General features: G+C 41.5%; 1 protein-coding gene across 1 annotated transcript in view; it reads left to right on the forward strand.

The window, feature by feature from the left end:
• Positions 1 to 274: 274 nt before the first annotated feature.
• The window catches only part of LARS1 (leucyl-tRNA synthetase 1), a 62484-nt gene continuing 37549 nt past the window's right edge, over positions 275 to 25209 (forward strand). The window contains exons 1-10 of the mRNA XM_006128555.4: positions 275 to 429; positions 2277 to 2395; positions 10645 to 10732; positions 12949 to 13029; positions 15581 to 15721; positions 16897 to 17058; positions 20158 to 20270; positions 20718 to 20781; positions 21329 to 21396; positions 23911 to 24136. Of these exons, the coding sequence (XP_006128617.2) occupies positions 427 to 429; positions 2277 to 2395; positions 10645 to 10732; positions 12949 to 13029; positions 15581 to 15721; positions 16897 to 17058; positions 20158 to 20270; positions 20718 to 20781; positions 21329 to 21396; positions 23911 to 24136 (1065 nt within the window). The 5' untranslated portion in view covers positions 275 to 426. The remainder of the gene's footprint in view (positions 430 to 2276; positions 2396 to 10644; positions 10733 to 12948; positions 13030 to 15580; positions 15722 to 16896; positions 17059 to 20157; positions 20271 to 20717; positions 20782 to 21328; positions 21397 to 23910; positions 24137 to 25209) is intronic.

Below are 25209 nucleotides of genomic sequence, written 5' to 3' on the forward strand. Positions count from 1 at the left end.
CGGGGAACTAAGTCCACTAGGCAAGGGGCAACTATAACGACAGTCCCACATCACTTCCCTCTAGCCACATGTCCCAAGCACTAAGAAGGGGAAACTTGATAACGTGGCCCCCCTCTCTTTGCGGGTTGGTCTAGTCCAGTGATGGGCATGATGGGACATGTAGTACAACTGCGAGGTATTTGGGAGCTACACGTCGGCCAGCCATGCGCTTGGCGTCGCGGGGTATCTGGGAATCGTAGTTTTTTAGCTCCTCTTCAGCGTTAGACTGGCAGCATGGAGAACAACATTTCCCGCCAGTCTCTGCGGCAGCAGTCTTGGCCTTGCGCTTGCCGCAGTGTGACTGGATTCCTGAAGCCGGTGCAGCGTGGAGCTGGCTGAGGAGACCAGGTGGGGGGAGTCGGGACCCCGGCCGCAAAAGACAGAGTGATGGTGAGTATGGGGCTGTGTCTCCGGGGTACCGCAGACAACGGCTGAGAGGGTAGGTCCTTGCTGACCGCTGGGAGAGGGCGGGGGGCTGGACGCTGTGTATTGCCCCCCAGGGCGGGCGGCTGGGACTGTAGACACGGAGGCTGTGTGTTGCCCTCAGGGTGGGATGCGGAAGCTGGGGGAGGGTCTGTGCATTGTGCCTCAGGCTGGGAGGCTGGGGGTGTAGATAGGGAGGTTGTGTGTTGCCCCCAGGGTGGGATGCTGGGGCATTGAACTTCCCAGTGGCGTGTGACTGTGACGGGATGCTGAACTGTATATCCATGTGGGACGTTCCTGTGCAGGGGCCTCTGAATGCTCCATTTCGCGTCATGCCTTAAGTCAAAGAATTTTAAAACAGTTTTCTACCATTGAGCCACTCACAAGGCTCTGAGAAGCTGTAATTGTTATCCCTCTTTTACAAAAGGGCAAACTGAGGTGGTGAAAGGCAAAGTGACTTGCCCAAGACTGTGTGGGGGCCAGTAGCAGAGTTTGGGATAGAAACTACATTGATGTTCAGTGCTGTGCTTTAACTAGCGTGTGGCATGCATGCTGTTGCTCTTCTTTGTCCTGTTAACATGGCACATGGACTCCCCAGCTCATCCCGGGTTCCAGGGAAGTGCCACGCGGAGCCCGGGGTCAGCTGGGGACTCCATGGCTGCCCCTTTAAAATGGGCAGAGGTGGCAGTTTCAAAGGGGAAGCCGCTGCATAGCTGATCAGTGTGTGGTGGCTTCCCCTTTGAAACTGCAGCCTCTGCCCGTTTTAAAGGGGGCAGTGGTGGTGTTTTAAAGGGGGAGACAGCCACCCCACTGGCCCCGGGCTCCATGGCTTTGAAATGCACAAGAACCCCTGCTGGGAACTTGTGTGCATTTCAGAGCAGGCACCGGGGAGTAGCCCAGAGTCAGCCCTGGGCTGTACACAAAGTTCCACATTCCTCCTTTGAAATGTACAAGAGCCCCACCAGGGGCTCTTGTACATTTCAAAGGAGGAATGTGGAAGTGCCTATGACTAGTCAATGGAAATTCCATCAATTAGTCTGCTAGTCAGTTAACCGCATTTTAACATTCTTACTTTAGTCCTCCTGCAACAATATTCTCTGGCAAAGACTGTATACTGAAAGCTTTTCCATCTTTTTAAACTACGAAATACTGACCTGTATTTTTATTTTTAAACTTTCTAACCATTTGGTTTTTAGTGGCATGAATCGAACCAAACCAGTTATGATTGGCTTTGTTTTTTTCCTAATGCTTGAAATGAAAACTCTGTAATGCACAGGTCAATGGTAATTTATTTGTGAAGTAAATACAGATCATTTAGCAGTAAGGTTCCAGAACAGGAGGCTTAGTTGTGACTTCCTACAGCATATTTGATATTAATATGGAGGCAGCATATTTAGTTCTCTGAGCAAACTGCAGTGAGTTGAGAATTTAGGTATGCTCACTTAATGCAAATTGTTCAACCCTATTTGATATAATAGAAACGGAGGTAGAGAAGTTAATGGAACTTCATTTAGGTAGCAAGTCTGAGGATTTATTAATATTTATAGTAGTGCTTTGCCGATATGCAGCTTTATCTGAGTCCTAAACCTTTTACAGTATTCACTGAATTTTAACCAGGCTTTAACTCTCAAAAAAAATCTTGGGGGAAATAGGAGACACACAAAACTGTCAAATAAGAAGTGGATGAATTTCAGAGTAATGATTGGAAATCTGAGATATAGTTCAATTACAAAACAAATGTGTAATTATGAACACATAAATATGGTAAATGGTTGGCTAACTGGCTAGATTTTTTTTCCTCTTGTGTTGAATAGGAAAGGAAAGGGACAGCAAAAGTGGACTTCCTGAAGAAAATTGAAAAAGAAATCCAGCAGAAGTGGGATGATGAACGAGTGTTTGAGGTTAATGCATCTGATATTGGGAGCCAGACAAGGTAATGCTTTTTTGGGGAGAGGGACAGCTTTTAAAAAGAGCTGGCTGGAATTTCTTGAATGGGAATTTTTTTGGTTGAAAACTTGAGGGTTTTTTTTTTTTCATTTTCAAGCCAGCTCTGTATTTATGTAATTTGAAAGTGCAGGTGATTGGACTTGATGACCTCTTGAGGTTCTTTCCAGTTCTAGTGTTCTGTGATTCTATGAAATACTTAGCTGTTTCTACATTGTGTGAATTCCTATTGCTGACTGCTCATAAAGCAATGCCATGTGTATTTTGACTGAAATACCAATGAGTGAAAAGAGATTTCTTCTTTTTCCTGTGTAGCAGCAGAGGCTGTTTTGATAGGTGTTCTCCATATCCCTTCTGTGACCAGATGACTTTCCATATTTTGTGGTCATGGTAAACATTTGTTATTCTTAATATTTCTATATGCGTTGATCTACAGTTCCTGAAAGTGATCCAATTATCTAGTGATCCAGAAAGTGCAAACAGTCTGTGAATGCTAAGAGAATGAATGCAACAAATCATATGATTATTTTCCATGTTCAGATTTCAGGTAGATACAGCAAACAACTTTTATATGGGACATCTACAATTCCCTAACTTTAATGTTTGTGATGTTATCCTCCCAAAAGAGCATGGATTAAAGTCCAGAAGTATTACCATTTTTTAAAAAGTTTCAGGTTACAAAGGAAAGCTTCAGTTCAGCACTCCATAAACAATTTTTACAGTAATAAACCCTTTGATCTGGAATTCCATAGGGTGCTATGGTAACATGCAGTTATTCTATTTGAAAATTGAATAAAAGCTGTGTTGCTAAATTAAGCTGTTTATACATCTGGTTAGTGTGCAGTTCTATTTATTTTGGGGTTTAAATCCTATGGCTTTAAACTTTTGGCACTGCTTGTAAAGTTAAAGTAAGTGAAACTAGCTATAAGTGCTCCAGAACCAGAGGTGAAAGTAAACAGGTGCACCAGCAGGGAGCTATTTAAAGAACTGTAAGGGACCTGGGCTGCAATAGGACAGTACCTATGAGAAATGAAGTTACTTTCACTGCTGCCCAGAATAGAGAGTTTCCATGTCACTGATGCAGTAGGGAAGGCGTCTACAAACAGCTTGTCCTTGGATAGTAACGTTTGAAGTCAACAAAATTGGGGATGTTAACGGGTAAAAGGTGGCCCAATAACCATCACCCATAATGGTGATGTTACCAGGTAACTGTGAAATGGTACTTACAATGGCAGCGGGCTGCTCTAACCCCATTGGGCCCACTGCACAGGCTGAGAGCCGGGAGCTGTGGTGACAGTCCCCACTGGAAGCAGCCAGGCTGGAACAGCCCCTGCGTCTGGTGGGGGCTACTCTAGCCCGACCCCAGCAGGGCTGGAATGCCCCTTCCCCACCAACCCCTTTAATCGGTTAAACACAGTGTTCACACTACATTTAACCAATTAAACAGGATTTTACATACAAAATGAAATCACCAGCTATGGTATGCCTTTTGTACTAAGCTTTGGCTCTTATAGATCAGCAGGGGAATGAGTTATGAAAGTGAGGGCCTTCTTCTGCCAGCTCTTCTGCCATTCCTGCATTCACTCCTAAAAACTGTCAGCAGAAACATCCCTGTCTGTCTAAATGATATAATGAGAGATAAGGTTTCATAGAGTCACATTAATAGATCAGGCAAAAATAGACCATTGTGATCATACAATATCACTTGCTTAATAACACAGGCCATAGGACTTCCTTGAATTAATTCCATTTTTAAAAGAATTCAGTCTAGATTTGAAAATTATTGAAAATTAACATTAACAGTCAAGAGAGCTCCTCTGCCAACTCTTAAAACTTGCATTCAAGTTTTATCTTCATATGCTGACTTTAACATTTCTAACAGCTGCTGTTTAACATGCTCCTGAGTTATTGTTGGAATGGAAAGTAATAGGATTACATCATCAGGCTTTTTTTTCCCAAATACAGAACAGAAATATTTATTGAATACTGCTTTTTCCTCATTACTGTTGACAGTTCTGCTATGTCCATGTAGTAATAGACCAATATCATTGTTCTTAAAACCCTCCTTATTGTCCTTAACTCTGTTGACTATATATTTGTCATTGCTCACTTTTGGTTTACTTATTAAATTAATTTCTACAATGCTTTGTTTCTAATCTATCTTAGTTGCTATCAATGCTGCTTTTCTTCCATTTGTTATATAAGTTTATAACTATATTTTATAGTTGTTTACACTTTCCCTCTAATCCAGGTTGGATTTTTTTTACCAGGATAGCCTTATTTCTTGATTGCGGTTCCATGGGCATTCAGTAAAATGTTCTTAAGTAGTTCTTAATTATCATTTATATTTTTGTATTTAATACTTTCCTATGGCCAATTTGGCTCATCATTGTTTTCAGCTTTGTGAAACTGACCCTTTAAAGGGACCTGGTACATAAATTATTAGTTTGGCTTTTATTCTATTTGCACAGAAAAAATGAAGTGTTGCTGCATAAATACATGCAATCCATTGATTTTTTTAGTTCTGTGATCAGTTCCTGTTTATCTGCCAAGATGAGGTTGAATTATCAAATTCCTCCATGCTGAATGCAACACTTTTGGAGTTAGTGGACAAATCTTGTTATTATAGTCCCTGAGTATTCAGAGCTTTAAAGACTATAACCAACAATTTGAATAGCACCTATAAATACTAGAGGCATATCAGCAGAACGTGTTTGTGCTTACCCTGTTCTCACCACAGAGAACAGGATAGAATCTGGGGAAATTGAGTTGTATGTCCATCTTTACTTCTAACTCTGGGTATGATTTTCAAATAAAGTGTTTAAGTGACTTAGGAGCATAATTCCCATTGAAGAGCAGTGGGACTTGTGCACTTAAACTATTTATACAGTTGAGAAAAATCCTTGATTTAATCTCTGTATCTCATAGTCACATCTGTAAAATTAAGGATAAATACCCACATCACAGGGTTGCTGAAGCTTCAGTATCTGAGGTGTTGTAAGATCCCTAAGGAGAAAAGCACCATAAATATGTAAGGTGTTTTGTACTATCTGATACTAAGAGAGTCCAAGATGATTTCAGCTAGGAGTCACTAGTTTTGAAGCTGAGTGGGATAAAAACAGAATATGCATATGGAAGTCTAGAATCTGCTTCTCTTTCCATTGGTTCAAAAATCCTGTTAACTGACTCTCAGCTCTTGAAACATACTTCATCAGTTTATCATAGGCACCACTTTTACCTCTCCTAGTTCTTTAAGTTTACTATGATAATCATGACAGTTCCCATTTAAATTATAGAGAATATTGTGATTGAATTAACATCCTTACTTTTGCTTGAGTAAGGTGGCCTGAGTAGGTTGTTCTCTTATGGTTCTGAAGAGAGAGTCAGTTTTGTTGCTTTACTGTTACTTGTTTTGAAATGATCATATATGTGCCCAGACAATGACATGGGTACAAATAGATACACTTAAAAAAAATGAGACTCGTAAGGTGAGTGGCCACATTCTGTTCTAGTTAAAGCTCCGGGACATGGCTGCTGCTGTGCCCACTAGCTTGAAGTGGTTTCCATTAAATACAGGGTTTTACAGTTTGGTTCTCAGTACCCTCACTATAAAAATTGTTCCAGCCCCCCTGTTTCTGTGTGGTCTTCAAGATCAGCCCTAACCAGCTACAGTTGTGGCAGTAGCTTATTCTAGACATATGATGGGAAATAGCTGCTCTCCCAGGGCTTTTAGATTGTACTTCCTTCAAAAAACTGCCTTAATGCATACAGCTATCAATGTACGAATAACTACACTGGACAGCCTGAGAACAGAAATTCATACCTAATGAAGCTTGAGGGAAAGAATCTCTTAATAGCATTAAGAGGCATTACATATTTATAATACATGTTCATACACTGGGAGAGTGGAGTGATGGGTGGAGGAGGATTGAAAGCGAGGCGCAAAGAGGATGTGGGGAGTTTAGCCTAGAATTTTCTAATGCTCCCAGGACCTAGACATTATCTTGGTAGTTTTGACATGCCAATCTGTAATTGTAGCAATATATAGCACTAGGTATATTCCAAATTCTCCTATGAAGTAGGTCAATATTATTCTTATTCTGCGGATGGGGAAATGGCGCTGCAGCGTCTTATTACCAAGTTCTCTGATTCATGCAAAATCTTTGGGCTAGCAATAAGCTTGAAGAAGACAGTTATTGTGTGCCAAGACTGTTCTGAACCAGAACAGATGATGTTAACCAATTATGCTACCTTGTTACTACTGTTGCCAGCAATGTATATCTTGATGCTATGGATGTGAATGGGTAACCAGTTAACTGGTACCTGGGAGTGGCTCATGGTCTGCTGTGGGTGGAGGACTGCTCCAGCCCCATGCAGCTGCTGTCTCTCCATCCGTGAGATCTGTACCTGAAACGTGTTTTATCCACTCTTCTTTATGGCTCAGAAAATGAATGACTTACATCAAGCATACAGAAAGACTAAACAGTTGTCATATCGATGCTTGCATAAAATTCTTCAGATAAGATGGCAAAACAGGATGATAAATGTGAAGTGATAAATTGTGCTGGTATGTCATTCCCAGCAATGTTGATGAATAAGAAAAGATTCAGGTGGGTGAATGTGTCAAGGGAATGCTGGGCTACAGGGTGCTAAAAGCATGTTGTCCAGTACACTGAAGCTAGCTAAGAGTCTAGAAAGAGGAAGGCTGCTGCACAAGATTTTGGAATGCTTACAAAGATGATTGATTGGGAAAGGAGTGTAGAATGCTGCTCTGGTTGGCAGTCAGCTTGTAGCTGGAGCGAGGCATTGTGGAGTGCTACTTGGATTCAAAACATTAATAATGTGTGGCTGTGACAGGACTCAGCAGCCATCAATGAACTCCTTGGCATATACTTTGTGCTTTATAAAGAGTGTTAGTGCCATTGATGCAGGTGGAAACTGAGGCTTAGATAGGTTAAGTAAATGGATTATCCAAGACTACATGTCGTCACTGGTAGAACCAGAATTAGAACTCAAGTGTCTCTTGCTTTTCAGTCCGTTGCAAGATGCTTTATCTAGTAAGCATCTGTTTGTGTTAGGCCAGTATTCACCTTATTTATGAAGAACTTTTACTTATAATCAAAAAGATGTTACTGTGGACCAGTGTTCCCTCTAACATTTTCTGTCCTTGGGAGGGTTGAATTTTCTTATGTGCAGTATCAATATTGAGGTGGAGTGTGGATGTGCACCACCAATACAAACAAAAGAAACAAACATACAAAATATATATAATGAAGGTATATAATGAGTCCATAAGTGTAGAAGAAAATATATTAAATCAAGGGATAGTGAACAAGAAACAATGGTTGTTATATTTAATATTAAATTAAATAAAAATAAAATTAACACTACCCTTAGAGTACATGTATCATCTTCCTTTCTAACAACTCAAGCTAGTAAACACACCAAAATACATATTATCCAAACGTAATTCAGCTATAAGATGCTAAACAAATCTGAGTCAACTAGAAATAGTCATGCTCTGCTTGCAAAGACTCATACAATATTTACCGATGCTGGAAAGGAGAGTAAAAGGCATTCACTAAGGCTTATACAGTTTCTCTTGGGAATGTTTACAAGAACAAATGAAGCAGAGACCTGTGAAAACAGATAAAAGTTCTTCTGGTTTGAAACTTTCACAGTGTGTGTGTGTCACCAACTCAGAGTAGAAACCCCAGAGCAAATTAACACATGGCTTCAGGGTTTGTAAACAGGTGCATGTTTCAAAGATCTTGCAAATAAAGTTTCTTCCCACAAAACAACTAGCATCACACCTAGTACTTGCTACTTCTGACTCATAAGAGCCAGAACTCTACTATGTAGCAAAGATCTGGCTTTAATTGAATACAGTTTACCATGTATTAATTGTAACACAGGGTTTAAAAAATCATTAAGATCAATGGTTTAGATATCTGCAACACTCCAAAAAAATTCTGTTAAAAGAATCTTTTTCTTTCTTTCCATAAGCCATTAACACCTACGTAAACTTTGTTTGAAATGTAATCATGCAAATATCCTAGCACACGCATAACCTATGCACCCTACTTCCCTTCCCCTCTGCCCCAACCCAGACAGCCAGAGAGGACTGCAGCAAGTGAGCCAGGACACCTCAAACAAACTCCCTTCTGTATCTACTGCAGTGCACAGACACCCTTTCTCCCACCTATACTCTTTCTCCCACATATGTCAATGCAGTCCGCTCCTCTCAGCCCAGCTAGGGTCTAGCACAGGGGTTCCCAAACTTTTTGACACACGGACCAGTAAATCCATTCATGAACTTTTGAAGGACTGGTAACATATATTTGCATATTCATTAATCAAATGATGAATATTCAGATAAGTTGTTTCTGGTCCTCTCAAAAGCCTCCAGTGCCAGCTTTAGCAAAGCTTTTGATATGGTCACCCACAATATTCTTGCCAGCAAGTTAAGGAATATGGATTGGATAAATGGAGCGTAAGACAGACAGAAAGCTGGTTAGATCAGGGTTTCCCAAACTTTTTACTTTAGTTGGAACCCTTTTTTTTCCCATACTGTTTTTTGCAGCCCAAAAATATAAACACATAAAAAACAAACTGAGAAAATATCAGACATGTTATATGTCTGGTATTTTCTCATTAGGTAAGTTTTATTATTACTAGATGTATCAGTTTGTAGTTTCGAACTGCCTGGTGGGTAAATGTGCTCAGACGGCATGAGTGTGTCTATCAGCCAGACAGTTCGCGACTACTGGAGGGTGTGTGTGTGTGTGGGGGGGGCACAATAGAATCCCTGGGCCAGACTCACTCGTGCTTTGTGGGGAGGGAAGGGGGGCAGCACCCCGAGTTCCTTATATGGCTGGGTCAGTCGCTCCCCCCGCTGCGCCTCCGGCCAGCCCCACTTCCCCCAATCCCCTCTCGGACAGCCAGTTCTGCTCCGCTTCTCCTCCCAATCTCCCTTGACCAGTCCCACTGCCCGCATCCAGCCCTGCTTCCAGCGGCCGCTTCTCCCCCTCTCCCCTCATCTTCCCCGGCCAGCTCCCTACCCCCGAACTCACGTCCCCCCCCCCCGGCAGCTCTGCTTCTGCCAGTCCCCCAACCTCTCACAGACAGTCCCGATGCCCAGTGCAAGCCCTGCTTCCATCGGCCACTTCTTCCCTACTCCTCCTCTCAATCTCCACCGGCCAGCCCCTTGCCCAGCTCTGCTTCCGCCGGCTGCCCCTCCCCCAATCTCCCTGGCCCTCCCTGATTCCCCCGTCCAGTGCTGCTTCTGATGGCTGGCTCTCCCTTCCTATTCCTCCTTCCCCCCTGCCCTGACCTCCCCTAGCTATGCATCTGCCAGGAACCAGAAGATCCAGCTGCAGACTCCGCCCAAGGCCGCCAAGGGCTTGGGGGACCTGGTGCCACAAAGAAACTCTGGGAGCCCAGAACACTCCAGCAACCATGCTGAGGCCCAGTACTTTTTTCCTGCGGCCCGGTACTGGGCCACGGCCCATAGCTTGGGAAACGCTGGTCTAGCATAAAATCCATCTCAAACTTGCAGGCATCAGCAGTCTAGCTGAGAGTTAGGACAGGACACATAGTACAAATTCACTCTCCATCCCTCCCCCACCTCACCTCAGGACACACAGCACAAACTCCCCCCTGCTTCCACCTCACCCCAAAACCAGAACCACCCCCTTTCTCCCAGCTTCCGCGCCGCCCCACCTCCCCCCACCTTCTCAGCACAGGAGACTTGAGGAGAGGGCTGGGTTTCTGCCTCTACCTCTTCTCCTGGCACAGACTGGAGTCTCCAAACTCTCCTCCCCTCCAACTCCTCCCAGCCAACTACCTCCTCCCTTCCTTCTCCTCTGCCCAAACTCCCCTACCCTACAACTCTTCCCTCAGCCACTTACTCCCTCCTTCCCTCTTCCTTATCTCCCCTCCTTACCTGCTCCATTTGAAGCTGCACAGATGGCTTCTCTAAGCTCCTTGCCTGCATTGGAGCTCTAAGCCTCTGAGTGGAGCTTAATAAATAGCTACATGGTCGCAAAGCCTACAGAGAACTTAGCTGTGGACACTGTACGTTATCATAGCTGTGGGTCTATGGTAGCAAAACATGCTTGTTTGTTTAATAGATTCATTCTTTTAAAAACAATAGATGGCGCTAGTCTCCTATTCTGAATTTCATTTTAAAAGCTAGTTATAATGGTATTTTAAAACATCTTTTTTATCCTTCCTTAGTAAAGGAAAGTATTTTGCCAGCTTTCCATACCCATATATGAATGGTCGCCTTCACCTGGGACATACGTTTTCTTTATCTAAATGTGAGGTAAGAATTTCCCATTGCTAATGGCTTTTAATGCATTCTCAGAACAAATGTTAAACATCCAGAATGCCTCACTTAACATTCTCTTGTTGAGCATTCACAAAGTGTTAAGATGCCAAGGTTTTTTCTCTAAATTTTATTGTCTCTATCCTTATATAAAGTGACAACAGTCTAGCCACCAAAAGTAAAATGTTTCTAATTCCAGCAGATTGAGATGTTGGACTTCAAAACCAGATCATTCTAGTTATACCATCGTGTATTCATTGTACAGGCAGTCCCCGGGTTACGTACAAGATAGGGACTGTAGGTTTGTTCTTAAGTTGAATCTGTATGTAAGTCAGAACTGGCGTCAGCCGCTACTGAAACTGATCAGCGGCTGATTCCAGGAAGCCCGGGGCAGAGCAACTCTGCCTCAGGCTTCCTGTAGTCAGCCCCTGGTCAGTTTCAGCAGCGGCTGAATCAGGACGCCTGGGGCAGAGCAGCTGGGGTGCTGCCGGGTTAGTACAGTAGCGCCGAGGAGCGGCGCTGCGGGACCAACCCGGCAGCGCCCCAGCTGTTCTACCCCAGGCGTAGGCAAGAAAAGCCTGGTCTGCTGGGGGGGGGGGGCACTAGCTGCACCCCCCCGCCCCCAGTAGACCAGGGAGACGCGGGTGGCGGGACTGCCCACGTCCTCCACGGCTTTGCTCCGTCTCCCTGGTCTGCTGACCAGGGAGACGGGGAGCAAAGCCTTGGGGCACGCCCGCAGCGGGACAGCCCAGGCGCGCCCGGGCTGTCCCGCTGTGGGCGTGCTCCAAGGCTTTGCTCCGCGTCTCCCTGGTCTGCTGGGGGGGACTACCCCCCAGCAGACCAGGAAGACGTGGAGCAGCTTTTCTCACCCCGGAGGACAGGGGCAGCGGGACTGCAGCGCATCTGGGTGTCCCGCCGCTCCAGTCCTCCGGGGCGAGAAAAGCCTCGTTCGTAACTGCGGATCCGACATAAGTCGGATCCACGTAACTCGGGGACTGCCTGTACTCCCATTTCAAATTCTTCATGATTTTAACAGCTGCTTTCTCACATGAGTTAAAGGATTGAGGTCTGAGATTTCCAAAGAAACCTCAACACATCCTTCTTTTGTGTAAGCTCTAACACCCACGTCCAAGTGCTTTTAAATCCAAACAGCTGTACATGCACAAAATCCAGCATTGTGTACATAAATGTTTGTGTGCACACATGTTCATATCCCAAAATAGGCCGTTTTCTGAAATTCTGCCTCTAGAAAGATGGTATAAAGCAATGATTTCTAGTTATACTGGTTTTCATAGTAGTGTCTGCTGAAATTGTACTAGATTTCAAGTGTGGATGGAATAAGTCACCATAATTACAAGTGACATTTTTTTCAAGGTGCTATATTTGCGACTTGCTAAGCCAGTGAAGAATGATACATAATATGGAAAAGGGAAGAATTCCTACTTTCCTAATAGAATTCATGTTATGCACTATCCCTATCTCTGATACATCCCACCTTATCTACCATTTCATCCTTCAGTTCAGCAGTGTCTTTTTGGCACTCATCTATGCCAAACAGGCCATGTCATTCATTAATATAATATTCATTGCTATCTGCTCAATACTGTATTTTCCCCTCTATTTTGATCTGCACCAGTTATATTAGAGAATTATATGGATAACTACTATTCCCTTTCCTCAATATAAATATTTGTGAAAAAGTTTTACTGAAGATCATTATAATTTTATAGAGTTTCACTGCTTATTTAGTGAAAGCCCAATGTGTGTTATGCTTTTATGTTTTTACTCGCCTTCCTAATACACCGTGTTTTGAAGTCAGCTTTTTTATATAAAAGTTATTATGGTTCTGACATGCACTCATTTCATCCATGGAAACTCAGTGCTTTACAAATATTAGTCAATCAAGTCTTGTGGGACTTATCTAAAATGACCTATATGACCTCTTTTTTCAGGTGGGGAACCTGAGATAGAGACTGAGTTGCTCAAGATTTCATAGCAAATCAGTTATAAATCAGGGCTATATTCCCAGATCTGCATTCTTTCACTCAGATCGTTAGACTGTATTTGCTGCTTTGTGTATTTTTAGTAATTTTGACTGCAAAATGAATCTGAGTCAGAGATTAAGGACTTAGTGTTGTGAGTCACCTGCAATAGCTTTTTGTGGTTATTCGTTTATATTTTTGATGGATTCCTTTTTTTAAAACTTTCTGTAGTTTGCAGTTGGGTATCAAAGGCTAAAAGGAAAGACTTGCCTATTCCCATTTGGCCTGCATTGTACTGGCATGCCTATTAAGGTAAGACTGCTTTGAGCTACTGACATCTCTTCCACATATTTCTGTATTTAACTGAAAATGTCACTTAGCCCTACACTGTATATCCAAATCATTGATTGAACTGCTTGAAGAATTCATAGATGCAGTTTGATCTGAAACCTATCAATGTTTAGGATTTCTACAGTATGAAAGGGTGGCTGATTTTGAACTAAAAAGTAACATCCTAGTCTCAAATCAATGTGTTTAGATCATATTTGCATCCTTTCCACACTCACAATGATGCATGGCATCCACTGTCATAATAGGTATATACAGAATCCACAGTACTTGAATTTGGACAATCCCTAGGATGATATGTCAATATCATTGACTGGACCAGTCAATCGTCAGGTGTTCGGGGCCCTCCAATTCTCCCCACTCCCAAGAAGCCTCTCTACCTACCTCCAGCGACAATGGTGGTAGTGCTGGCTTCCCGCAGGATGGACGGAAGTCCGGCAGCTGCGCACCACTTCCGGGTTTTCCGGAAGTGTGCTGCCTGGTCCCCTCCTTCAGGTCTGTGGTGCGCCGGGGACTTGCTGCATCGTGGGAGAAGGTAGGAGTCCCGGGGGAAGAAGCGCTTTGGGGCTTCCCTCCTCTGCAGGGAGGGGGGAAAAGTCCTGGTGGGAGGCGCATGTTGGGGCTTCCGTCCTAACTCCTCTGCCCCTCCCGCCCAAAGGAGGGAAGCTCTGGCGCACGCCTCCTCTGGAGACTCCTAACTCCTCATCCCCCGGAACAGTCCCAGGGGGAGGCATGCGACAGGGCTTCCCTCCTCTGGCGGCGGGGGGGGGGGGGGGGGGGGGGGGAGGGGAGGGAGGAAATCCTGGGAGGAGGCTGGTGCAGGGGACTCTCTGCCCCCACTGGCACTCTGTCCCCTGCTGCAGAAACCTATCCCCTGCCCTTCTGGCACCCTGTTCCCTCTCCCTTGTCCCCACTGGCACCCTGTCCTCTTCCCTGGCACCCACTAGCACCCTTCCCCAGTACCATGTTCCCTGCTCCCACCAGCACAGTTGGGGCCACATTAGTGAGGCTTGGGGGGGGGGGGCGGGTTGGAGGAGTTATGGGGTTTTTTTTTTTTGTATCTCACTTGTGTGGCCCCAGCTGACATTTCTGTGAGTCAGTGACTACAGAGGAGGAGAATAGAGAGGGCGGGACTTCAAGGAAGGGGCAGTAGATCTTGACTTGTTCTGTCATTTAAAAAGTGATCTTGGATGTAAAAAAGTTGGAGACCACTGTTTTAGAATATAATGGGTCAGATTAGATCATTTCCATGGTACTTCTGGCTGACACACATTGAATTGATTGCCATATTAATCTTTTCTCCAGCATATGATAACAGAGAACTGGTAGGGTACATCTCTACTTTTATGCTTTCTATATTAATTACCATACATTGCAGTAGCACCTGAAGGCCATAATCAGGTTTATTATGTACAAACACCTAATGAATGATTTCCTCAACTATTTTATACTCTGAGTCATTTGGGTATGTCCAGTGCTACCAGTTCATGAAAGCCTCAAATTGAGAAACCTTGCATTTTTCAATAGCCTATTTTTTGTGTTCTAAAGTTACTTGGTAGCTGCAAAACTTACAAGCAAATTACATCTTGCCAGCATTGCTTATGCACCTAGAACTATGATAACAAAAAGCATAAGCAGTGATTAATAACTTGTTTTTTATTGATTGCTTACTAATAATCCTAGTTATAAGTGAGGCTTGATTATTGCTTTCCTATCTCTATCATAAATTAAGATAGGAGTGGAGGAAAATTGTTTCAGTTCTTAACCAGTGGTCAAGGATGGGCAGGTTAGTGGTGAATTAGGGAAAATTATTTAACTAAAAGCTAGGACTCTTGCAATTTACCATTCTGGGTGTGTCTAGACTACAAGGTTTTTTCCAAAAAAGTGGCCTTTTTTTCAAAAAAACTTCCCCTGCATCTCAACTGCAGCTGCGTTCTTTTGAAAGTAAATCGAAAGAACGCGGCAGTTTTTTGTTATCATGGTAAGCCTCATTTTACGAGGAATAATGCCTTTTTTCGAAAGTACTCTTTTAAAAAAAGGCACTATTGAATGCAAAGTGTGCTTTTTCGAAAGAGTGTGTAGATTCTCTTTCAAAAAGCTGCTTGTACTCTAGGCGTTCTTTTTGGAAGAGGCTTGTAGTCTAGACGTAGCATATGAGTCTCCAGAAATGGTTCAAATTGCTATAAAAGAAGTTCAAAAGTTGAGTCCTGAGAGACTCAAGAAAATATTATCAATATAATCTTTGAAGTACATAAATAATTGATATAAAAATCAGTCATTGAAAAGTGTTCCAACTTTAACCACTGTGCAATTCTAATAGGCAGGGCTAGCCGAACTGCGGCGAGCCTTGCTCGCCAGCTGCTCTGTCCAGCGAGCTGCACATGGGCAAATTGTTCTGCGCATGCACAGATCGCCTGAACCCGGCTCTTCCGGGTTGCAATCTACTCGCCACAGGTGAGTAGATTGCATTATTTGTCGAGCACTGCTAATAGGTTATCAGTGACTTTTTATTTAGGCATGTGCAGATAAGCTGAAAAGAGAAATGGAATTATATGGCTGCCCACCTGAGTTTCCTGATGAGGAGGAAGAGGAAGAGGAAATGGCTTCTAGAAAGGAGGAGGAAGTGGTCATCAGAGACAAAGCAAAAGGCAAAAAGGTTTGTATCACACCTTTCTCAAAGTATTTTTTTTAAATACATATGAGTACATGGCACATATATCTATGCACATGAAATGTAAACATGCACATTTTTTATGTACATTTAAAATACATTTTCACTTTAATGAGGTGCTTTAATGATGGCTCTGAAAAGATGCTTTAACTACATGGTCTTCAAAATCTCATTTTATTGCATAAAAGTTTTCTGAGCTTTCTTCAACTCTTCAATAGTCATCTGAGGGAAATGGAGTCTGCCCCCTTGCTTGGGATGTTGAAAAGGACACTAGACAAAGAACATGAAGACCTACGGTAGAGGAAACAATCCTGTTCCATTGGTGTGATGGACTAGATGACCTAATTGATGTAATGGACTAGATGACCCAGATTTTCTGATTACTCTCTGTGCTAAATTGAGAGTCAAATCCTCACTAGACATATTAAATTACAGCCACGTTCAAAAGAGTGGCTTATTGAAGAAAGTATTAAGGAAATTTAAGACTTTGATAAGATACCAGAAATATTAGGGCAAGGGAAAACTTTGGTTGGGGGGGGGAGGGGAATAAATATTCCACACAGATCAGTTTATAGTCTGTTAAATAACTTGTGAAATTTGTGAGTAAAGGATTTGGAACACAGCTCTGTGTCTATCTGTCTGTGAGAGAGAAGAAAAACATCTTGCCTAATTTGACCTGTGCCAAGTGAATTCTTTTGTTTCTTCACAGTTTTTAATCCAAATTTCTAGATATTTTTCCCTAATATATTTAAGGTAGGAACAGAAGAGATTATCAATCAATCAGAAGGATATAGTGCAGAGCTATTTAACCTTTTCCTGTATACATATCTCGTTACTAGACCAATACTTCACCTGTACCAATCAGTGCTTGCTAACTACCACATAGCATGCCCTGATACTGACTGTATTTGGACTGATCTGAAATTCATTCTCTGGGCTGCTTCATGTTAGACACATGTGAATGTGAGGCAGATGGTGAGTGTGCACCAGCATTGTATCCTCATTAAATAAGAGAAAAGCAGCCAAAATATCAATACTAGCACGCATCTTGGTGGCTTGACGATATTAAGTTAGGATTGAATGATTGCTGGCAGGAGATGAAGAAACAGGTGAGACATGCTTGGATGTTCTTTTATTTACTACATTTTTTTTTTTTTTAGAGTAAAGCTGCTGCCAAGACTGGCTCGTCCAAGTACCAGTGGGGGATCATGAAGTCTTTGGGTATCACTGATGAAGAAATAGTGAAGTTTTCAGAGGCTGAGCATTGGCTTGATTACTTCCCACCCCTTGCTCTGCAGGACCTAAAGAGCATGGGGCTGAAGGTACCTATTCAAAATTTAAATACTACTACACACATGAGTTCTCTTATTGGTGTTACTAAATTAATGTTGAGATCTCTTTTTCCTTTGATGTGTTTGCTTTATGTTAGTACCAGAGCAATAAGTATGTTAGCAGCAGTGCACTTGGAACATCAAAAGTGCTAGAAAGCATTAATAAAGCTTCACAATATCCTAGTATGATCAGTAAGTATTATCTCCATTTTACCTGAAACACCAAAAGTAATTTAGCAAGACAGAAATACAACCCAGGAGTTCTGACTCCTCTTGCTCTAATACCAGACAATAGCCTTCTTTAACTAACATTAAATATTTAGAGGTGCCTTACTGAGAGTGAAGAACTTTGTTTAAAAATTAGGAATAAGACTGAGAAACGAGATGAAACTACTGTGAAACTTCAGAAGGGATGCCCCTTCTGACACAAATCTAATTTCTGAGAGAACAGACCTTACATACCAACTTGTTTTTTATAAAGGATGGAGATTTTTGCCAAACCACAGGTTAGCTGTGAAGTTATTTCCACATCATACAGTAAATTCTCAACGCTAAATTGCTCTGAAGTGATGGAATTCCTTCATGTTCAGGAGCCTGACTTATTAGCGACTTAATAATGGTGCAAGTAATTCATAGGTTCTCTCCTGCTATCCATGACTTCCCACTGGTTCAAATCCTGCTTTGCTAGTTGATAGCCCAAAGTTGTTGCTTACTCACTTCTGTGCATTGATTTGTTACTAGTACTAAAGTGGCTCCTTTAGGCAGTATCTGAAGAAAATCCAGGAAAAATGTGGCTACAGCTACACTGAGTTTTCTTGGCAAAAAATATGCTAATGAGGGACTCATTTGCATGAGTTGCACTCTCATTTGCATATTTACCACCAATCTGTTTTTGCACTGGGTTTTTTGTGCAAAAAGAAGCAGTGTGGATGTTTTCTTTCTGTGCAAAAACAGATTGGCAGAAAATATGCAAATGAGAGTGAGACTCATGCAGATGAGTCCCTCATTAGCATATTTTTTGCCAAGAAAACTCGTAGTTTAGACGTAGCCTGTATGTTGAAGACAGAGCTGCCTCAATAACCCTTGAGGGAGTATCTTCCACTTCACTTACTCACTGTTTTTCTAATTGGTTAGGTAACTTTCACTTTGTTTCTCATAGCTGCACCTGTTCTGTGAATTTTTTTTTTTTTAAGGCATCTCCTGTCATATAACCACTAGAAGACTTACCTGGATCCTCTTTCTCTTTCCCCCTGGACCCTCCCAGGGTAGATGAGGTAGCAGGAGTTGTCTCCCAGGCAGGGGGGACCACACGTAACTGGTCTGGTGGCAGGCAAGATGGTGAGCCCCATCCCCAGCTGTCCACTCTCTTGGGGATGTGGCTGCTTACAGTTGTCACTCTGCAGTATAACTCTCCCCTGCACTTGCTGCCTCCAGTGGCCATTTTGAGTGTAGCATCTCTCCAAACAGCTCCTCCCTTTTCATGTTATGGAAAACAGTCCCACTCCCTTCACTTCCCATTTTCCTGGTACAATCAGACTCTGGCCTTGCTTTAAGTTAAGAGAAGAGGAAGCGGCATATCATATTTATGGTCCTAGTTCTTATGGTTTAGGAGGAGTCCTTGAACAGACTCAGACAGATGCACATTTCTAAAACAGATCTTATTTTTTTCAAGATTTGGAATAGGGATGTAAGTGACTAGTTGACTAATAGACTATCCAGTAAGCATAAGCTAGTGATGTGACTAGTTGCTCCCCCCACCCTTGCTTCTTGTATCAGAGAGAGGCAGCAAGGAGTGGGGGGAACAGGATCTGGCTTAAAAGCTGGTTCCCCCCAGCACTGTCTACACAGGGCATAGGAGGTAGAGGCACAGTGGAAAATGGTGTTAGCGGGGACTGAAGCAGTCTCCCTTTGCTCAAGTTCTGCTGTGGTTCTGCTTTTGAAATGTACAAGAGCCCTACCATGTACATTTCAAAAGCAGAAGCTGCATGGGGCCAGTGGGGAGTCCCCTGCTGGCTCCCTGCTCCCTGTGGGGTTTTCTTTTGAAACGTACAAGAGCCCTGTCGGAGCTGGCCACATGCTACCTATGGGGCTTCTGCTTTGAACTGTAGCAAGACCTCTTGCTACAGTTCAGAGGCGGAGGTGCCCTTATCGACTAATCGAATAGTTGATGGAAGTCCTATAGACTATTTGATTGATTAACTAATCTAAATTTAACATCCCTATTTGGAAGTGAAAGGTGCCACAGATCATTTACATATGACACCATTTATGGGCAGCCCCTTCTAGGGTGTAGAACAGGCTCCAGGTAGAGAACTTGTGGAAAATATTCCACACACATGCAGAGGAGAAGAGGAATCCATAAAGGACACGAGCGAAATATGGGTGCATCTACACTGCACCGTTACTTTGAGATAACTAGCATTATTTTGAAATGACAATGTGAGCTCTTACATAGTCATTCTGTTTCAAAATAATTTTGAAATAATGGATGGCTTATTCCAAAATCTGTAAACCTCATTCTACGAGGAATAATGCCTATTCTGAAATAGCTGTTTCCAAGTAAGGCATGTGTAGATGCTCCACTGCTGCTATTTTGAAATAGCCCCTCACAAGAGCCATTCTAAGTTATTCCTTCCCAGTGCCTCCTGGGGCTCTAAATCGAGATAGCATGTCTACATTAGGGAAGCCTGCCTCAGACTAATTTTGAAGCTACCTGCAGTGTAGATGTGTTATTCTGGAATAGTTATTCTGAAATTGCTTATTTTAAAATTGCCGCGCAGTGTAGATGTAGCCTATGCCCCCTCCTCTTTGGTCTTACAAAAAGTTCCATGGAGCACACAAAAAGCAGGATCCAGGCTTTTTAAGGTCTTTTTTGAAAGACCCATGTTCAATCAATTGCATAGACTTTGTGTATACATAGAAGTATGAAACAATCAAGGTTTGTTTGTGTTTTTTATTTCATGGAGGTTTTTTATTTCTTGTAGGGTTTGAATAAATATAGCAAGTAGGTGATATGAAACAAGTGTTCTGTGTTCTAAGTTTCACAGGAATTTTCGGCTGGATTTGCTTACTTGTTATGTATCTTTTCAGGTGGATTGGAGACGTTCTTTCATTACCACTGACATTAACCCTTATTACGACTCATTTGTACGGTGGCAATTTTTAACACTGAAAGAAAGAAATAAAGTTAAATTTGGGAAACGGTAATCATATTCTCTTTCACTTGCTAAGTCTGTACTATTAAAAATCCTAGCAAAAAGGTAAATGTCCCCCTAGGTACTGCTTTACAAAATTGGATATAATGTGTTTGTGACTTAGTTACGATCACTTTGTAATTTATACAGATTCACTCATGCAAGCTCTCTGAATAGAGATGTCCCATCAAACTTAGTGGGTCTCCTATGCTTCCCTTGCTGTCTAAGTTGTGTCCTTAGACTTCTGGGGTGAGGTTTTAAAAAACTTTCAATATTAACCTAACTTGCACTGGTATCAGTGGTAGGATTCTTGCTAACATTAATTGTAGCAGAGTTAAGCTAATTGACTATTATTGAAAATCCCACCCAACATTCTTCGTCCCACACAACTTGTCGTCCTCCTTGTCTGTACATTGCCACGCACATCCTTAAATAATAATTTACTGTGTTTCTTAGGTATACCATTTATTCTCCAAAAGATGGACAACCTTGCATGGATCATGACAGACAAACTGGAGAGGTAATTTGTTTTATTCTGACACAGATTGCTTGCACATTGTATATAATTTTTAAATCCTGAAGAAATATGCTCTTGATAATGATTATTAAATATATAGTCATCTTGACTTAACTGATCTCAAACCGTTAATACATGAGAAGCTTGGCCTCCTCTAGGAAAATAAAATTGAACCACAACAATGGTCAGTGTTAACTTTAGTCAGTTTCCTCTGATTGATTATGTAACAGTTTGTCAAGATTTTCACTAGAACACGATTTGGTGCCTACTGAAATCCAGTTTCTTTTCTTTAGTAATGTAATATAATAGCCTAGATAAATAAAGTGTTTGATCAAGAGAAATAAATAGGATCCTGTCCTGCAGTCTGTATGCTGATAAACTCTCATTGACATCATTGGAAGTCTAGTTTATTTTGGGACCCCAATATCAGATCCTTAAATAGTATTTGAACTGCGCTACTACAAATGCAGAATTGATTTTCGGGAAATGATGCTTTTGCTGCGTGAGTAGACTTTTATATTGACTCCTGGCTAATGTGTGTGACTCCTAGGGTGTCGGACCTCAAGAATACACGTTAATAAAAATGAAGGTAGTAGAACCTTACCCTGCAAAGCTAAGGTAGGTCTCATAGATTCATTCATTTTCAGGCCAGAAAAACCATTAGATTATCTGGTCATACCTCCTATATAACACAGAATTTCAGCCATTACCTCTGCACTGAGCCTATTACTTTGTATTTTACTAGAATATACCTTCCTGAAAGGCATTGTCTATTTTATAAATGTATTTTTAAAAGGGATCCAGTCTCCTTTTTTTTAAAAAAAAAAGTTGGTCAGGAAAAAATTGAACTCAAACTTTTAAGTTGAACTCAAAATTCATTTTTATAAATATTTAAAATCTGAAATCCATAATAGAAAATGTGTAACACAAACATCTACAAGATTGTGAAATATTACTTTTTTTTTCTTATTTACCTGTCAAGTCCTGGATTTTTTTTTCTCTCTTGTAATTAATATTTAAAATGCACGTTCCATAGACTGATCGACTTCTGAGGGCAGTAGTGATCACAGTGATCATCTAGTTTGACTGCTTGCACATCACAGAACCTCACACACCCACTCTTTTATAATAGCTCTGCAACCTCTCATTGAGCTACTGGAGTTGTCGAATCACGATTTAAAGACATCAGAGAATCCACCATTTACTTTAGTGACTTGCCAGTGACCTGTGCACCAAGCTGCAGAGGAATGTGAAAACCCACTATGGCCTCTGCCAATCTGACCTGGGGGAAATTTGTTCTTGACCCAAATGTGACAATCATTTGGGCCCTGATCGTGTTGGCAAGACCCACCAAATAGACGCCGAGAAAGAATTCTCTGTAACTCAGAGCCATCTTCATCTAGTGTGTCATCTCTTCCTGTTTTGGGGATATTTACTAATAGCAGCCCTAAATTGCCAACACTGGCATGTGTCCCATAATACTGTCCCTTCAATAGAGTTATCAATCTCAGTCTAAAATCCATTCCTCCCCTTGGAAGTCTGTTCTAAAACTTCACTCCTCTGATCAGAAACCTTGTGTCTAATTTCAAGCCTATACTTGTTGATGGCCATTTCATATCCATTTGTTCTTATGTCAATATTGGCACTTAAGTACCAGGAAGATATGTTATTTATCCTTCTGATGTATTTATAAAGAGCAATCGTATCTCTTCTCAGCCTTCATTTGGTTAGGTTAAACAAGCCAAGTTCTTAGTTTCCCTTCATAAGGTAGATTTTCCATTCCTCTGATTATTCGAGTAATCCTTCTCCACACATGTTCAAGAAAGATGAATTCAGACTAGAATATAAGAGATCAGAATTGCACACAGCATTACAGATGAGGTGTCATCAGTGCCATGTATAATGGCAATAATATTTTTCTTTCCTTACTGGAAATCCCTTGCCTCATGTATCCTATGTTTGCAGTAGCTTTCTTCACAGCTGCATCATTTTGACATCTCATAGTCATTCTGTGATCAGTCGATACACCCAGGTCTTTCTCCCCTGTCACTTCCAACTGATAGGTTCCCAGTATATAGCAATTCTTCTTGTTAGTACCAAATTGCATGACTTTGTGTTTCACACTATTACTTTAGTTTTCAAAGTCCTCCAGATCTTCTTGTATGATAGTCCAGTCCTACTCCCAACTTTGTCATCTGCAGATTTTATTAGCACACTCCCACTTCTTATGCCTTGATCATGAATGAAAATGTTAAATAAAATTGCTCCCAAGACCTATCCCTGAGGAACTCCTCTAGTAACTTTCCTTCTGCCTAATTGGTCAACTTTCAGTAGAGCCTCTTGTAGTCTCCCTTTTAACCAGTTCCTTATCCACCTTTTAATTCTTATCTTAATCACCATCTTTTCCAATTTACTTATTTATTTCTTATGTAGAATTGTATCAGCTGTCGTACTGAAATTCAGGTATTATTTATTTTCTCATAAATCAAGTTAGTTTGGCACAACCTACCTTTTGTAAGACAATGTTGTATTTTATCCCAATTACCATTTACCTCTGAGTCCTCAACTACTTCTTCTTTCAAACTTAGTTCCAAAACCTTGCATACAGTTGAGGTCCAACTATTTCGCCTGTAGTTTCCTGGTTCTTTCTCACCCCATGGCTGTGTAAAAATCATCTTTCACATGTGACAGAATATCTCCCCGTGTGTGTTCTTTCACGTATTGTGACTTAATTGACAGTTTACTGCTCTTTATTTCTCTTAGCCAGTAGTGACCTTCATTAGGAAGAGAAAAACGCTTTGTTGAAGATTTTTCAAAAGTGATTACTTGAGATGACTTAAAGGAGCCTGATTTTCCGAAAGCGCTGAATTTCCATCACCTGAAAATCAGGCTCCTTTACAGTATCTCAAGTTGGCCACCCAATTTGTGAAAGTCTTGGTGGTTGTTGTCTTGAGTCGGTGTGCTTTTGAATCTGAATAAAGACTCAATTTAATACTGAAGATTTTAATAAGTGGAAAAGCCTGGTAGACCACCCAGATTCATCTCTTACTGGACTTTATTTAGGGCTAAGTTGTGAGTAAGGTTCTGTAGTAACTCAAGTTTTCTTATTTTAATGTGCTCTCTATTTTTTAGTGGCCTTAAAGGAAAAAGTATCTTCTTGGTGGCAGCTACTCTCAGACCTGAAACCATGTTTGGACAGACTAACTGTTGGGTTCGTCCAGATATGAAGTACATTGGCTTCGAGACAGTGAATGGGGATATTTTTATCTGCACCCAAAGAGCTGCCAGGAACATGTCCTACCAGGGCTTTACAAAAGATAATGGAGTGGTACCTGTTGTAAAGGAGCTGATGGGAGAGGTGAGCATCTTGCATCTTATATGTCAAGTTATGAACTTCTGTAGGAGCTTTGCTGTCTACCTAAGACGTACAAATTTGATGATACTTGAAATCTACTGAAAACTTTTTGGTGAGTGTTAACTGACCAAATAAAGAATGGGGAGATTACCAGACTAGTGCAGCTGTTTAATCTAAGGACAAATGTGTTAATATGTCATTGTTCTCAAATAAAATTGTAGTAACAAGCAATGTATGTCACAAGCAGCAACTCATTATTTTTACTATGAAGAAGTAATAGTTAACTAGAAAGAGTTAAATAAGTGCAGAAACTTTTTCTGTCCTATGTGAGAGTACCTATTTCCTTTGACTGCTCCATGCCTTTTAATGTTTCAGAATGCTTAGGCCAATGCTGATCCAGTGGCATTTATTCAACATAACAATGCAATATTGGGCATTCCATTAGACATCATTGTCTAATTAGAATACCACTTGCTAAAATTTGATGCACATGATCTCCTAATAATTCCTTTGTGTTAGTAAGTCACACACAGGAGAGAAAATAGAATATACTATTCAGTTTTTGTTGAAGATAGAATTAATATGAATTGGAAATGAGGAAAACTGTTAGGACACCTACTCCATCCTTTGTCAGTGCATGTATGGCCCTGACAATACAAGCGGTTTTACAGACCTTCTTTCAACCTAGTTATATATTTCCCAGTTCCTTTCTCCTTTTCTTTTGGGAGACTATTTTTCAATCTAATAGTCTTAAGGAAATTTTTCCTGATACTCAGCCTTTTAAACCTTTTTCACTGAAATGTACCACATTAAACCATTCCATTATGTCCTTTCTGTTTACACTTTTCATTTACTTAGAGACAGTCTCTCCCCATTTAACCAGTCCTTTAACAAAATTCTCATGTGTCTGGAAAATGGGTATAATCCTTTGTACAGTTATCCAGTTCTAATAATTTTAGTTTCTATTTTCTGAATTTCTTCCAGAATCTAGTACTTAATTTCCTAGTAATGAATAAAACACGGTATCTAGTTTCTTTGCAGAAGAAAGAAGGTCTTCTGCAGTTTGTATTATGACC

Source organism: Pelodiscus sinensis, chromosome 17, assembly GCF_049634645.1.
Source record: "Pelodiscus sinensis isolate JC-2024 chromosome 17, ASM4963464v1, whole genome shotgun sequence".
Classification (NCBI taxonomy): Eukaryota; Metazoa; Chordata; order Testudines; family Trionychidae; genus Pelodiscus; species Pelodiscus sinensis.